The 16,928-nt window shown below is 34.7% G+C and overlaps 1 protein-coding gene across 4 annotated transcripts in view; it reads right to left on the bottom strand.

Moving 5' to 3' along the window:
• Window positions 1–10,568, bottom strand: part of LOC134842958 (roundabout homolog 2-like) — a 31,132-nt gene extending 20,564 nt beyond the window's left edge. For 3 of the 4 annotated variants that reach the window (XM_063859498.1, XM_063859500.1, XM_063859501.1), the window contains exons 1-6: window positions 9,638–10,568; window positions 6,936–7,094; window positions 2,967–3,134; window positions 1,734–2,021; window positions 1,112–1,153; window positions 212–359 (exon numbers count right to left, since the gene is read on the bottom strand). In XM_063859498.1, the coding sequence (XP_063715568.1) occupies window positions 212–359; window positions 1,112–1,153; window positions 1,734–2,021; window positions 2,967–3,134; window positions 6,936–7,094; window positions 9,638–9,719 (887 nt within the window). In that variant the 5' untranslated portion in view covers window positions 9,720–10,568. The remainder of the gene's footprint in view (window positions 1–211; window positions 360–1,111; window positions 1,154–1,733; window positions 2,022–2,966; window positions 3,135–6,935; window positions 7,095–9,637) is intronic. The other variant, XM_063859499.1, reaches the window with a different exon arrangement.
• Window positions 10,569–16,928: the final 6,360 nt, after the last annotated feature.

The following is a 16,928-nucleotide window of genomic DNA, read 5'->3' as shown; positions in this document are numbered from 1 at the left end:
GTTACATTCAATAGCAGTAATTCCAAAATCAAGGAAGAATACTGCTTAATCGTGGCTTAAAACAAGTGTAGTAGACTTGAGGGATTTGAGGTGCGGTTTGGTATAGTTTGATGGCTTGGATTCGGAGCATTAGAGAGATAAAACTTCAGTAACCGGCAACAGGTGTGCATTGGGTTCCTTTTATTTTGCCAGGTGATTAAAATCTACTAACATCTGTCGTTTTCCGTCTTCAATTGCCATCGGTACGTCTGTGTGCCACCTGACATCTTTAGCACCCACAACTTCACATGGGATTGAGAAGTTAGTACCCTCGTTGTACGTCAGCTGCTTCGGCGGCAGTTTGATGAACATTGGCGGCTCTAAATTATTACAACACCAGTCAGTTTACATTCAGGCTAATTTAAACACTTAGCACACACTTGGTAATGAGTTGTGCTTTGATATGGTAAATGTGTAGGTACGTTAATGTGTGCTTCCTGAACTATTCTTACAACTGATACAAACATAAAATGTAATATCCTAATGCAAAAAGTACTGCTTTATGTTAAAAGGATGTCGTAAAAACTTCAGTTTTGAGATGACATTAAATTTTAAAACCCGTCTTTTGGTTATTTTTAAGGCCTTTAGCGCAAAACAAAACACATGCTGAGCAAAAATTCAATCACAATTTGAAAAGTTTGCTTCTATAGTTGCCTTAATTTTGAATGCTCCGATTAGAAGCTAGACGACCTAGTTTGCAACATGTTGCGTAGAAAGTATTGAATTAACGGAGAACAACACAAGGTTCTTTGAAATAGCCCCAATATGGTTCTTCCCCTCTTCATAAGAAGTTAAAGTTTAGTGTCACAATAAACAATTTCTGGCCTTGTTGAAAGAAAGAGCCATGGTCGTTTATCACATCGATTTGATTCACGCGCTCTGTTTGCTACAAGAACACTATTCGCAAACAAAAAATGAGAAATCTGCCGAACATAAAATTTCAAAGCAAAACTATAACGAAACTTAAAAGGATTCATGGAATGCTTGAAACATGTGTATTATTAAAGCAATGAGCATCTAAGCTGAGTTTTAGTACCATCATCACCATATCATCATCAGCACTGTTTTATACCTTTTCTTTCTTTCTCAGCAGCAGAAATACTGCCATCATAATCTAATGGCAGAAATCAATTAAAATGTAAATTAATTGATTCACAAGTGACCGATTGTTAACATTTCATTGCCCAGGTATATGTACACGATCAATTAAATTAGCTCACAAGTACCGCGGGACTATTAACTCTGAGAGGTTTGTAGTGTTGGATTTTCATTAGCTAACAGCGCCACAAATACCAAATAAGTTATGCGTTTGCTCTTCAGCTGAAGTTGCCACTTTCATTAATCTGAACTACCTTCGATTGACAGCAAAACTCTCGTAGCCGTGAATTTCAGCGCGTTTGCGTTTCAACCTGGCCATTAAGATGCCAAGCAGTTAAACGCTATGCCAGTTTATTAATCAATAAAAACACTTCTGGCGTATTCAAAACTGGTGCAAAGATTGAGCTAAATGGCTTTTCATTCTTATATCAACATTTCTTTTAGCCAAAATAAATCAGGCGTGAAAATCACTCGCACTTTTCAGATTTTTGTCTGACAATTAAAAAAGTCTTGCTGAAAACGAAACAAGCGATTCTCGCACATCTGCTGATCAGTAGTGAAAGCTTTTTACTAATTGAATAATCAGTAATACTAACTTTCAATGACAAGTTTGATTCCTGGACTGACGTATTTTCCGACTGAATTTGTGGCTACACATTTGTATATGCCCTGATGTGTGGATACATTTGCCTTTCGGATGGTCAGTTGCTCCCCTGTTTCGTCCGTCCACATGTTTGAGTTGTCAATTATCAGTGGCTTACCATCCTTCTCCCACGAAATGGAGGGTCTAGGGAACCCACGAGGGGGCATACAGACCAATTCAGGTTGGGTCAAATCGGCCACGTGAACAAGTTCTTTCATGGGACCAAATCGGTCATCCAAAACTAAAACATTAAATCATTCGTCCAAATATGTAAAAAGTACTAAGAAAAGTAGAAAGAACAGGGAAGCGTTCGATAAATTGAAAACTAGGACAAAATCTACGGCCGAAGAGCAGTTCTTGGCTCATCCGAGTGTTACGTTGAGCTTCCGCTTTCAGGACATTTCAAATTTATTATCTTTTGTTCCGTGAACTAATTAGAAGGGGAATCTTTTGAAAAGTCACTATCATGCTGTGGACGCTTTTGCCTTAACTGACTGTCAATCATCACCCCCAAATAAATTGACGCAAGCTCGTTTTTTTTCAAAGCGTTATATTATCAAAAAAAATGCAAACATTGAGCTTGATTTATATGTCTCAAGAGGACACTTTTTAATTTAAACTTGTTGTCGAGATTTTAAACGCGGCCTATTTGTATAACGTGTAGTGTTTACAACTTAAAGGTGAGTTAATGGCTCGATCAACTGAGAGAGCAATCACCTCGCCCCCTGAACAAACAGTTACAAAGTACTCTCCCACTGAGTTAATTTCATTTATCGATTAACGAAGTATGTTTTCAAAAGTGAAATTAATAGTTAAATTAATTTAGCTAAAAGTGAACAATTTCAAATTAATTCGTGTTGTTTTGATGCTCATTCAAATGTTGAGCCACGCTCTGAAGTTTAGCCGCCAAAATCTGCCGACACATACAAACGAAAAGGCCATCTAATTATAGCTCTAGACGAGCCTGAAAAAGCGCGGGAAATCTGAAATTGCTGTAATTATTAAGTTCAGCAATTGCGCCTGTAAATGATAATTTTCGAGTCGTTTCCCGCCAAAGCGTGAATAAGTTACGTCTAAAATTAGAATGAAAGGTCTATTTTTAGAATTCTTTTCATATTTCTCAAAACAACTCGTTTTTTTTGTCAGTTTTTCTGGCTGCAAATGAGAAACACATAATTGAACTCACAAGGAATTGATACTTTAGTTCCGATGCTCCATGCTTCTCCGAGTGGACTGTTGGCTTTGCAATAGTAGATTCCTTCCATTGTTGTGTCAAACCCATTGAAAGTCAGTCTGGAGTCGCTGCTTCCCGAGTGTTTGATCGTGATTTTATCTTTGTAAAAATCCAAATCAACTAAAACAATCATTCAATTAATTTCATCGCGTTTCTCATATATTTGTTTAAAAAGATAATTTCAAATGTTAAAAAATTACTCAAATGGGGCAATTAAGTTATCGTCAATTTAGCACGTGAACTTTAAATGCTCAGTTATTGTACTAATCCTAATGAGTGAAATTGGATTTTGGTCTATTGGGGAGTTCTTTATGTACGCTCGTGGCTTATCCATCTGAAGTGGTACTTAATTTGGCTTGTGGTGGGAAACAATTTGAAACAATTACGTCATTTAATAAAGGTGATCACTTGAAAAATTAAAAAGGTGCGAAAATGACAGCCGCAGTTTGAATTCAAGAAAAATTATCAAAAAGATTCAACAGCACAATTCTCAATTCACATCATCGCCCGTTCACAAAAAATAGAGAACGCATTTAATATTAGGCGCATAGGATAGGCTAAAGGAAGGGGATAATAGGAATAGAGACATAGGTAGGTAGAATGATTGAAATAGACTGCATCGATACATTATCGCGACATCGCTTCCCATCTTTGCTTTTTGCTCACCCCACTCGAGAAGTTAAGAGCCCCCGAAATCCATCTAGTCGTATCCGCTGTACAGTTCAGCCAGATAGCCGGGCCAGATAGACAGGTGAACAATAATCTGCAATTTGATTGCATCCCCACCTCTCCAAATTTCAACAGCCTGCCTCCAATAATCTCAACTTCAAATTTCCCAACTAAGCTCACTTCACACTTTCTATCTGCCAATTTTTCCAGCATATATAATCTAATTATGAATCACCGGAGCATAAACAGTTGTTTGATCGATAAACAAAAAACAATGATGACCTAAATTCCAGTCTTTTGTCCGGTTCAAATTATTTTTAAATAAACATCGACAGTGAATAAATTATGCAATATTCGGGAACCAGCCCTACGAGCGACCTGTATTTCTTTGACATTTGGCTGATATAAATAGTTAATACCTGTAAAACAAAGCTATTTCAAACCTGAAATTCGTTTACTAGTGAAATCTAGCTCCTGTTCATTGGTGTCAGAATTAATGCACAATGGAGCAGGTATTAAGAAAACAAACAACCTAGCGCCTTTCATAGTTTTTTATGTTATTTTTGACGAACGTTTGCTTAATAACATCTGTAAGATATCACATTTTTTTGCTTCCCAAAACGATGAGCAAAATTGGACTGCTAAGAAAAAACTATGTTCAGTTCAATTGCACATTTGGTCAAACGTGACATCAATGTCCTGTTAAAAATGTCTATTTTGAGATTTTTCATTTTTATCAAAAAATAGCACCTGAAAATTTCATCCGTTTAGTTCAGTGTTTAATTGGTCGGACAGACTTAAGCAAGTTCATGACAGGTTATCCTAGAGTGAATTTACAAGATTCGACAAATTTTCCACCATCAACGATAGAAAAAAATAGCTTTATTTCGAAAATAACTGATATATTGTCAGAAAATTTATCTGCGGATGAACTATTAAAATCGGGTTTAAGGAAAATATATTATTTCAAATCAGTTCTTAGCGACTAATAAGAACAAACTTAGTGTAAACAATTAGTAAAAGCAAACCTAATAAAAGCAGTCATCTTTTTCCAGAAAAAATCAAGGATTAGCAAAGCTGTGTTTGGTTTGTAGGGGAATCGTGCCGCACCTTACTTCCGTGCATGCACAATTGTGTCAATAAAGAAAGATCTTGTTGCTTAATAGGAAGTGATTAGGCGGCAATTAAAGGCGTGAGTTTATTTAAAATCCCGATGCCAAATAAAAAATTTACATTTTATCAAGGATGACGGAAATCGGTGTGATCGTAATATTCATAGGTGACTTGAAACGATTATGGGCCAATTTCCTCATGCGATGATCTTTTGTGTTTCATGCTTGTGAAATTTGTTTTCCTTAATTGGAATATCAAATAAACATATAAATTGTTTAGGTTATTTTCAAAGCAACTTTCCTCTTTATGATCCTTGCTAGCTGCTTTTTAAAGAATTTTTGGTGTGCAATTTATTTTTGGCATAATGTTGAATGTTTTCAGACTCAGTTTTCGTTTTGAACAAAACAAAAAGTTTTTTTTTGCAAAGTTGAGCTAGAGTGAAAAATGAGTGAACATTTAGGAAATTTGAGCAGGAAATTTATAATTTTGAAGTTGGTTTTTAGAGAGAACAGTTATTTGAGCATCCACAGCATGTTCAGTAGAACAGAGGATATTAAAAAATGTTTGATATGTCAGCAGCGATTATTATTAATGCATGGGTGCTCTTGAGACGATGTGATATAAAAACGGTTATCTGTGAATGTTTTGCTGGACAAACCAAACGCACATGCATGTATATCTAATAACTGGCTACTTTACATACAAAACAGCTAAAACGGTGGAAAAAAAACGCACCGCATATGCGACAGAAAGCTACAAAGAAACGCGTATACAATAAAATGTGACTGTGTTTTTCGTCAGTTGTGATGTTATTTTTCACAGTGTCAAAAATGGCAGAGGCGCTGTAGCGTTCAGCATATACAATTATTATTTTACTATTAGTAATATTGTACCAATTTTTCTTCTACACTGGCTAATCATGACATGTACTGATCACTGATCAGCAGCAGAGGTGGTATGCTGGTTAAAAATGTGTGAAGACATTTGGAGCTGATAATCGAGTTTTGAGTTCTTCACAATTGTTCAATAAAACCAAACCTTCTTGTCGATGATTAAATTGGCACAGGTTGTAAATTAAACTCAGCCAGATGTTTAGCAATTTTAGCCAGTGTTACTTCAATATTGAAGGTTCAAACTTAAGAGCAACCGAAAAGGACTTGAAAGACTACCAAAATTCAGAGCATTTTTCAGTCATCATTTATCATTTCCAAACAATTTACCATGGATAAGTTTAAAGGATGCCGAAAAAAAATTGAAAATAGAAAAATTGCTCAAATAGTCTATTTTGCAATTTTTAGCAAATTATGCGAAGACACAACTCCAAAACTGAGTAAAATAAGCAGCCGTTCTCAAGCAAACAGTTCCTCTCCCACCCTCCTGACCTCCATTTACAAATTACAAATGTTCACATTGAGAGTGAAGCCCAAAAGGATGACATGTCCATTGTAGGGTCTACGGACACTAATGAGCGCATTTCATGACCTGGAGCAAAGCGCCACTGAACATTTTCAGATAAGCTTGTCATAATTTATGGCCCAAATAGCACAAAGCAGCTTTCAGCATAGCGCTCTAGTTTGGAAAATTGACATGCTTGACATCTGAATATTTCGAGCATTTAGTAAATCTAAGAACATGGCTATTATGCATTAATTCAAGGACTATGGCTTAGATTGCGACTGAAACCTTCATGTTTGTTTTTCAATTTAGCATTGCAGCAAGCTCAATTTAATACATGATTGATTCGATTTGACAGTAAAGTTTTCTGAATGTACTGAATGAGAATGAAATTCAGGCCAAATGATGAATTAACTTAACCGAAACCTTAATTGTCAGCTGAAGGGAGCGATTACATAATCAGTAGTTTTATGGTTCAAAGTATGAGCGATGCATGATTGAACTCGGCTCAAGTAAGAAATCAAGAACTTTCCAGGTTTTGATCTGAATGAAAGTGTCTCATCAAGGCTGATCTCAAATTCAGTCGGACCTCTTTTCTTGATTTAAACTAAACTACTTTAATCAAGTGGCAGAAAAACAAAGATCATTTTGATGCTGATGCTTGATCTAATACAAGTTTTTTCTTTTCAGAGACCTCGAAGCATTGATACTGTCAAATCAATAGAAAATAAAACACGGACGTACCTGGTTCTTTTTCTTTGTACCATGTGAATCTGGGTGCCGGTTCTCCCCTGGCGTGGCATTTGAGTGTATAGTTGTCCCCCTTATTCAGAAGCACCATTTGGCTGGGCTCGCTTATCAGAAGAGGGGGAGCGAAGTTGAACATCTCTTTATCTTCCAGGCCTGAAACAACAAAAAGCAAGAAATTGTGATCAAGTTCATAAAAATCACGGCCAATTTCATAAGAACGTGATCAGTTTCACGCTGTCTGATCAAATTTCACACCATGGAAAATATTTTTCTTGGTTGTACATTCGATAACCGAAATAACAACAACTACCACAAGCTTTAGTTGTTGACTTAAGCAAGTTCCGTTACAGAAGGAAAACTACCTTCGGGCAATTTGGAGCCAAATTGGTTTTGAGAACTAAAGAAAAAGCATGTTATTGTTTATGGATTGCACAAGTAAATTGTATATTTTGCCCGCAGCTGAAACGAAATTGTTCGCACAATTCTCGCAAAATTGAACACTGAACTTTTTTGTAGTCAGAGAAATTTCCCAGTTTTTGACACCATTTCTTATCGTTGATAATCTATCAAACTCGTTCATTTACAAAATGTTCATACATGCATATTGCGCAAAATTAAGTCAAAGTTTCCACTCTCTATGGCCAAACGGTTTGAGAGAGACAAAGTAATAAATGAAACGTATGGGTTTGTGGAATTTTGTTTTGCTTTGGTCGCTCTACAATAATGAGAACGGTGGCTGATCCCACATCTGTTTTCAATTCGGCTACCCCCTTTCGTTTCTGTGAATTTCAGTTGTACTTTTCGATACAAGGCGTCTGCGAGGTTGGGACAAAGTTGCGGCAGAGAGCAAAGCAATTGGGTTCGCTGCTGGATCCCGAAATGGTCCTTATTTCAACGGATGGTGTTGTATTATTGCGTACTGGGGGATTAAGCTATAAACCCAAATTCATTTCGAAAGCGCCAAACAAAACAACTCTCTGGTACACTAGCAGCTCAACTTATTCAGACCCCCCTTTGGTCTGTGTCACAACAAAGAAGTGGCTTTCAACCCCCTCGCCGCCTTGTTTACTCAACTCTACACGGTCAAGTTTTTTATTTAAATCTCAAAAAAGAGATCTAAAAAAGGATAAATAAACAAAATGTTTGTTTAATGTGTCATGGAAAAGTATATTTTAATCATCTGTTTAATGGGCTTGATCAAAACGGTTGGCCAGTGGTTAAGATATGTGAAAAATAGCACAGTACAGTAGTGCACCTGCTGCGATGAAAGCAAGAAAAGAAGTGGCTCATTTCTTAAGAGTTCCATTAATCATTCAGCGTTTTCTTCACATTTCAGCCGAAACTTATCGCGAAAGCAGCGCTCAAAAGAGGGAACAACAAAGGACTAAAAGCTGACAATACCAGAAAAGCTGGAATAGTTTTTTCATAAAAAGCGAGATCAGCTATCAATGTACTCTGGTTTTCAATAAGCCTCACTTTCAAAAATTAAATGTATTTAAAAGCTTTTACTTTGAATCAGTTGATCAATCATTTATATGTCATCAACAATAAAAGCGAGCACCCAGAAGTGAAGAAAGAACGGATTGCGCTTTAAGTTGGTTGATAAAAAATAACAGTTGTTACTTTGGTCAGAAAAATTGAAACGACTTAGAAAAGTTTAATATTCCGTGTTTAGTTTGTTCTTGCTTTAGATACTAAATTTAGGTCTTAATCTTTCCGCTGCTATTTCGAACCCTGAATCCATAACAAAACTAGTAATTGGCAAAAAATTTACCTCGTTTTCTAGCCCAACTTTGATTTTTTTACAACTTGCAAACACAATTTTGCTTTGTGATGCGCTTTATATAACTTCAAACAAGTGAAGTGGAAATTTCTGTTCAAAATTTATCAACTTAAAACAATGGACAAATTTAGAGCAGACGCGATCCAAAAAGTGTAGCTGATTTGAGGAGCGAGGGGGTGTTAGCGGACGCTTTTTTTGTTCAGGCGTTCAGGGATTCCCACCCCTGCCCACCCAAAGGGTCCATTCAATTTCGTTAACCTTTTACGACATCCATTTTCGTTCGACCGACCCTAAAAATTTTCCAAAGGCGCCTTCGGTCAAATTTTTGGTCGGATATTCTAAACAACGCTCGAAAATAATATTTTTGTCCTAGTTATTTTAAAAAAAACTTTCCTGAGGTGCTGAAAGCTTAAGCGAAATTGAATCTTTACACCTAAAAAAGGGGCGACTAAAGTTTCGAAAACAAAAGCGTCGAAAGGTTTGATAGTTTTATATCCGGCCCAGACTCGGATCGAAAACATGCCAAGAAACTTATTGTTGTCAGAATTTATTAGTGTCACTTTTTCAAGTAGGTTTGAAAAAACCATTGAAAAAAAGTGAGGTATATAAATATAACCATTCAAAATATGAATGATTTAATTTATTTACATGGGTTTTTTGAGTCTGTTTCATTATACTGCAGAAAATCTTACAAGGTTTATTCAATTTTAGGTCTCAAAAACTTTTTTTATGTTCCAGCATTGTCACGGAAGATTTGTACGAATATTTGGAAAATTGAAGAAAAGGTAAAGAATCAACGCACTGTTCATTTAAATATTAACCAGCGGATAATACACATTTTTTTGAGTTTTTCCTCTTATAAAAACAGACTTATTGCTCGAGCTTGATTGCTGCAAAAAAAACGTTCTCTTACCCTGAGCAGTGCCATAAGTCAGCAGCGTGACGACAATCATCAACGACATCCGTGGAAGCACTTGACCGGATAAGGCAATCATGGCGATAATTATTATGTAATGGAAAAGGGCCGAGAATCAATCAATTAATCGTTCGAAGCACGAAACGTGTGATGCTGCTATTTTGTCAGCTGAAACTTTTCGCTGAGAAAGAATTGCGAAAATAATCCATTGATTGGGATTTATGTTTCTGGAAGTATTGAATTACGGTTGAATGGATAATTTCTTTTTCACACCTTAAAGTGAGCAAAGGTGGAATTAAATTTGGGTCAGGTATGAAGTAATGAAGTTAGTTTAAGGGGAGATGGGGCGATCAATTTAATAACCGAACCGAAGAGGAGAAGGCAGTCGAGTTGTAAGGCGAAGTGATTATCTTCAGAGAGATCCCGAAATAACTAGTTGCTAATCGTGATTTGGCAAGGCGATAAAAATAACAAACTTAACAGCTCGCTGGCGCGATGTTTAAGCGATTCGAATCACACCAGAATTGAAAGTGACTTTATGTGTTTGAGTTTTGCTGGCCTTTTTTTTTCTGCCTGTGCTGCGTCGTTTTTATTGTTCTGCTCGTAATTTGGTTGGTATATTGTTGTAGATTTGGAATTAGTCTTTAGTGGTTTGTTGTTCGCGGTCTCAATCTATAAAATAAATCTAATAGTCCTCGCACCTCGTGCCGCTGCTTGTCTTTTACACAATCAAATACTTTCGAGTTTTATCAGCAATTTCACACTTTCAGGAGCTAAAATTAATATCGTCCAATAAAGACTAAACCGGCTCGAACAGCCAGAGCGATAAATTCAATACGCAATTAAGATTAATTCTGCGCTCCCCCTCAAATCGAATCAAGAAAAATCATATAGTCGAATATACAATTCTAAAGACAGAATATGTGAATTATTCTCAGACGGACGAAAAATGCTCAAATCTGATTGGCCCAAAGACTATTTTTTCCACAATGTGTACTATAGGAGACAAAATGACTAGACGCGGGACATTTTTCACAGCTCTCAATAAATGATTCCAAATAGCACGTAATCACAAAATAATGAGCAATCGGGTATCCAAGTAACTTCAGCTGCAACGCAGTTTTATAGCTTAAAGATAGTCTCAAACCCACCCGACATATTAACTCGCTTGAATTTCTGATGAAAACAGATTATTCCGGCAAATCATTCTTACCTGAGTATTTTTTTGGACTTCAATGCTAAAATGCCTGAAAAATGAACTAAATCTGAAAGGCACCAGGACAAAGCTGACGCAAAGATTTTATCCTTAACATGGAGGCTTTCCATTTTCCTACGCAATTCGCGAATTTTCCAAAATTTTGCTCGAAAGTTAAAAAATTTCTAGTGGCAGAACTTATTTTCGAAGTATAAACTGGATAAGTTATCTGATAACGTGATTTCAGTTTATATTTCAAAATTACCGTATTTATCTATGATTTAACACAATCATTATCATTAAAAACAATTCCCCGAACCTTTTTGAATAATTAGTCAAGCTAAAATTGAAACGATCAGATACGTGATAGTTAATTAGCAAAACAAGAACTGTTCCTGATTTCAATATTTTTAGCTTTTTTAGTCGTGAAAGTATGTTTTTCTTAGATGCAATCAACATCTTGCGCGCCTGTGTTTCATTTTTTTTAAATGATAAGTGGGGTTCTATTAGTGCCAAAAATAAACTAGCTCTGCTAGCAAGACCTTGCATATTTAGGCCCAAAACTAGTTGATTTAAAAATTTTACCCAGTTTTCAACACAGAGAACAAAAATAGCCGGTTACTGTGCAAATAGTACAGAATGTTCCGACCATAGTCTTCAAAAATCAACAAGAAAAAAAAACTTTTTTTAAAATTTAGTGTAGTTATTTATGCGTGTTGTGATAAAAAGATCTGACGTAAAACTATAATGTAGTCATATTCGACAACCATAGTGAAATAGGCAAACAGGACAACAGATTTTGATGGAATTGACTTGAAAAACAAAAAAATATATAACTTTTTTAAAATCAAGTTTTTTGGCGAATAAAATTAAAAACAATTATAAATAAGCTTTTGTAAATAGGCCTTTTTACAATAGCTTAAAATAAGCACAAATAAATCTGCTCGTTGGCTTTTGTCGCGCCAAATTAGACGAAACACCAAAAATTTGAAACCAGATTTTGGGAATTTTTTAATGTGGTACATATCACGACTGACAGGGCTTCAAAATGAAATATCATTCAACCCAGTTCCATGATTATTTGTGGTATCTGATTTTGCGTGGAAAACGAAAACAAAAACTAAAACACATCCGAATACAAAGTTCTTACATTTTCATTAGTCGGAAATTTGAAAATAAAGAAAAAATATCTTTTATACTATAAAAGTTCCTTGAAACACTCTAAATTTATTATATTTTTGCTTCGCGCTGCTCAACTGTATCTTAACTACACTCATAAAAAAATTTTAAAAAAAGAGAAGGAACTCTGGATTAGCTAGTGTAATTTTTGCTCAATTTTGACTACCTCAAAGTAAACTCACAAGAGGCTGAATGTATTACCAATGAAAAAAAACTCTACATTTATTTCAAAAGATTAAAAAAACGTTTCACTACCGAAAAAAAGTGAAAAACTATCACAATCTGTTCTCAAAGTTTGTTAAATAATTTAGTCCTTTTTTCACAATCTTACTAGCTTAAAAGTGAACTGAAAGACTGTAAAAATTTGAGAAGAAATGTTGAATTTTTTTTCTCGTTTTGAAAAAATATATTTGTTCAAAATCAGCCTGATCAAAAGATTCTGTTCTGATTGCACAGCAACCAACTTGTTTTGTTATTTGTTTTTTGGTTTTTTAACGAAATAGGAAGAAACTTTGGCATGACATGTGTTTTTTGCCCGTTATATGTTACCTCGAAGAAAGCTGCTTGAGTGTTGTGTATTGTGGGACCAAACCATAACAAAACTCTTTCAACCGTAATCCAAATCATTATCCAATTTAATGTCAACAACTGTTTATTCAAAAAGTAAAAAAAATTTATTGCATCATTTTCGACAAAAAGTGATTTAAATTTTTCAGTGTTTCAGACTCAAAGCAACAAATTATACCAAAAATATTATGAGGGGTTGAATATTGAATTTAATAGTTAGGATTTTTTTCTATCTTTGCTACTATTAAACGTAATTTTGTCGTTTTTTCAAGTCTTTTCATCCTTACACATATAAACGTATTTAAGCTATGAAAAACAACTATTATCTTCAATTTTGGCAAGTTTGCACGAAACATCCCAATTAACAGTTTAAATAAACTATTTTTTAATCTTCAGGGCAATTTGAGAAATTGTGAAAACAAAAAAGGTTACGTCAAATTCTTTATTCTTTGTCGATGTTTAGTTTTGATTTTGAAAGGGAACCATTTTCAAGCCTATCATAAGCTCAGGGTGAAAAACTGATTTTAATTGTAAGTAATTGGTAAAAACGAAATAAAAAAAAACGCAGGGCTGAAATTTTGGCTAGAAAACACAAGCAATCTAATTTTCTATTGGATACAATAAAATTAAAGGATTCAAAAATTCTATAAGTTTTGCTACAGTAGCTAATATTTTTTTTAATAACTAAAGAACGTTTATCAGGGTAATTTTTTGTGTTTTTGCCACAAACTTTGATTGTTTTGATTGTTTTGAAAATTTTTTACCAAATTTGTTAAAGTACTAATTCAAATTGTTAAATTGTCAACTATCGGTAAAAATTGAGGTAAACTGACGGAAAACAAAATCATAATCGTTTTTCGTTTTGACTTTAGCCAAAGCTGGAAGAATACTTGTGCCTGGTTTTTGCTTCTTCGGGTAACGCTCGATTTTTAACTAGATTTTTGGCGGTTCTTATTATATCATTTGAAAGAAAGCCAGCGATGCTTTTAGTTTAGCAAAGAATCGAGTAAAGCTTAGCAACTTTGTGTCAGGTTGTGGGCGTTGCAAAATTTTTAACGTAAAATATTGTATATAAATAATAGAATAAAATTGTTCACGAATCAGGCACATAACAGAAACTATAAATTATAATTGCACAATTTTGGTAGCGCCGATTCAAACGGTCACCGTAAGGCTGCAAGCCTGTTTGCAGAAGCATTTGAGAGGAGATTCAGAGTCCGTTTTTTGTTTTTATCTGGTTAAAACCTAAAATTTTGCATGAACCGTTTTTTGTTGTTGAAGATCTGAACCATAAAGAACGAGAATTTTTGTTTATGATTTCTTAATACAATACAAAATAATTACTCGTCAAAAAATTCAACCAATTTTTTACGAAAAACTTTCGCACAGAAATCAGTTTCCTTTAGATATAGGTCTCTGAATTTATGAAAAAAACTGTCTGATTTAGTTTCTGGGCATCGCATTATCTTTAACAAAACCTTATAGTCTAATTTGACAATCTTACTGAAAAAAAGTCTAACTCGCTCGCTTTTTTTTTAGAAAAATTGAATTTATTCATTAGAGATCTTGTTTGTCCTATTAAGTTTGCCCTGTTACAGATCGCCTTTGCTCTAATAAGTTTACCTATATTTTGCGCAATTAAAAAGTATGAGGCAAAATGAATCATTTTAATTTGGAGTGAGGCAAAAAAAAACACTTTTCATTTCACCTAGCTTGTGGGTCGAGGAGTGAAATTAGCGAAAAAAACCCAAAATATTTCTTCTTCTTTCGCTCATTTTTTTCAATTTTTTAACAATCCCGTTTTGGGTAAAAATTAAAGAGCCACGCCGTTGACGAGCATGGAACCCACGTTTACTGACAACGAAAAAAACTATAGCAATTCTTACTTATTAATATGTGCCTGTGTTTCCTTCTCAAAAAACTTGAGCTAATTCTCGAATCAATATAATTCTCTAAAACGCCAAAAGACAAAACGGCTTAAGTGATTTTGTCTTTGTTTTTTTATTTGGTCGCTGCAAATTTTTCAAGATGCCAAAAATCAAACAGGAACGAAATATGAACAAGACTGCTCGTATCAGGGCGAAACCCTGAATGTTCCGACTGCTTTTTAACGTCTTTGAAGCAGTAATACCATGAAAAAAGTAAATGTACAGATAAGAAAATAAAATGAAAAAAATTTTGTAAGAAAAATTTGAGATATTTTGTGAAAACCATCCTCCCACACGCCATTTAAAGTACAAAGTGATAAAGTCGCTTTTAGTAACACATCAGTTATGGCAAATAAGCTTCCTTCAACCAATTTGGAACGATTTCTAAGACGGATTAAATCTCCGCTTACGCGTTAATAGCGCGAATTATATCGCGCGTTTATTGTCCCAAATTCATCAAAATTGCAATTTTTACACCAACATAATTTTACAAAAAATGATCACAGGTGAAATATCTTTTCAAATTTAAGCTCAGGACAACAATAGTTTTTGAATGATTTAAGAAAATTGCGTCAAAAAAGTCTAGTTAAAAAGTCGAAAATTGTCTGAAGAAAAAAAAAAATCCCGAGCACAAATAATCCGTTACCTTCGTATCGAAAGTTGGAACAATTAAGAATAAAATGCGATTAACTACATAAGGATCTTCATTTTTTAACTACATAACTCAGTGTTTCCACGAATGAAAGAACGTAGCTGAGAATCTAGTTAGTTAGATTGACACAAAAGTTAGTCTGCAGAACTGTCTTTTACCCTTGACAGAAAACTCTTTCGCTGTGCGTTTAAACCGCAAAAATTGTTCTGAAAGTAACAACGTTTAGTTTTGACATTAAAAATTTTGAATTTTAATTGTAGTTCATAATTACTCTCCATAACTGTCGAGGTTGGTACAACACTGTTGAAATAAAATAAACTGAAGCAAAAAAAAATACAATGAAATGTTTTTTGGTGCAAACTTCCATTGATGTTAACAAACGTTCCTAAATTAAACGATAACATTTATTACACTCATTACAGTTGTTACGAATCATTTTTTTTTCTATCAATTTCACCATTGCAAACAGTTTTTGACAAAAAAAAATAATTACGAAGACTTAATGCACATTACACGAAAAATATTATCGTGATGCGAGTCTCCGCTGATCGAAGCCAATAGTCTGATTAATCCTTGTGAAAAGGAGCTGAGTGTTTTGTAAGCAATGCTCAGCTGAACGGACAAAGCTAAAAAAGAAAAGAGACCAACCAACTCTATTACAAAAAACAATGTTTTAATCTGTTCTTGATGCGCTCTTCCATTTATTGAGCTGTGTCTACTTATTGTAGAGTTCTACCGAAACTGAGCAATAATTTTGTATTATTCAGTAGATATGTGCTCTCGATGCAATTGTCCGCTGATTGTGCGTACATATTTTTGAAATTTTTGAAACAAAAATTCAGAAAAAAAATTAAAAAATAGATGCTCCAATACTAGTTTTAAAAAATTTAATTCCTTCGGAATAAAACCCGAATTATTTCGAAACACAACTGAAGTTTAAAAATGTACTAGATAACGATGAAACTAAAATTGACTGACCTCGTTTTCCTTTATAATACTGGATCGCTGGGAGCCAATTACGATTACAATGAATTTTTTAGGGGTTGAGCCAAAAACCTGTATAGCTAGTAAAATAGATATGCGACACTGGGATCGAGGGGGAGGGGGGGGGGGGGGTTTGATCTCTACAGGGATCTTTGGGTAAAGATGAGGTGTCTACTGATCCCTATGTGAAAGATGCCTGTAGATGCCTATATATGCCTGAAGATCCCTATATACACTTTTTAAACGTAGTCATCCCTATGTATACCAAATGATCCCAATGAGTTAATTTTGAGTCGACTTTGAGTCTACACTGATCCCTATGTATAACCAAAAATCCCTATGTACACTTGATGATCCCTACGTATAGCTGATGATCCTTGAGTATAGCCAATGATCCCTTTGCATAACTAATGATCCCTATGTTTTATAAATGATGCATGACTAATGATCCCTATGCCTAACTAATGATCCTATGTATAAATATTGATCCCCAATGATCCCTGTGTATAACTAACAATCTTTGCGTACAACCAAAGATCCCTTTATTAAAAAATGATCCATATGTACAACCAATGTTCCCTATATACACCTAATGATCCCCACGTAAAGCTAAAGAACCCTTTGTGTAACAAGTGATCTTTACGTATAACTTAAGATCTCTAGTCGAAACTGATGATCCCTTTGTGTACCTAATAGTCCCTATGCATATCAAATTACCCTTAAATTCAATTATTGATCACTATGTATTATAAATGGTCCAAAAATTTACCAAAAGATCCCCTA

The sequence above is a fragment of the Symsagittifera roscoffensis genome, chromosome 3 (assembly GCF_963678635.1).
Source record: "Symsagittifera roscoffensis chromosome 3, txSymRosc1.1, whole genome shotgun sequence".
Classification (NCBI taxonomy): Eukaryota; Metazoa; Xenacoelomorpha; order Acoela; family Convolutidae; genus Symsagittifera; species Symsagittifera roscoffensis.
Note: the sequence above shows the minus strand (reverse complement) of the source record. Positions and strands in the feature narration are given on the sequence as shown.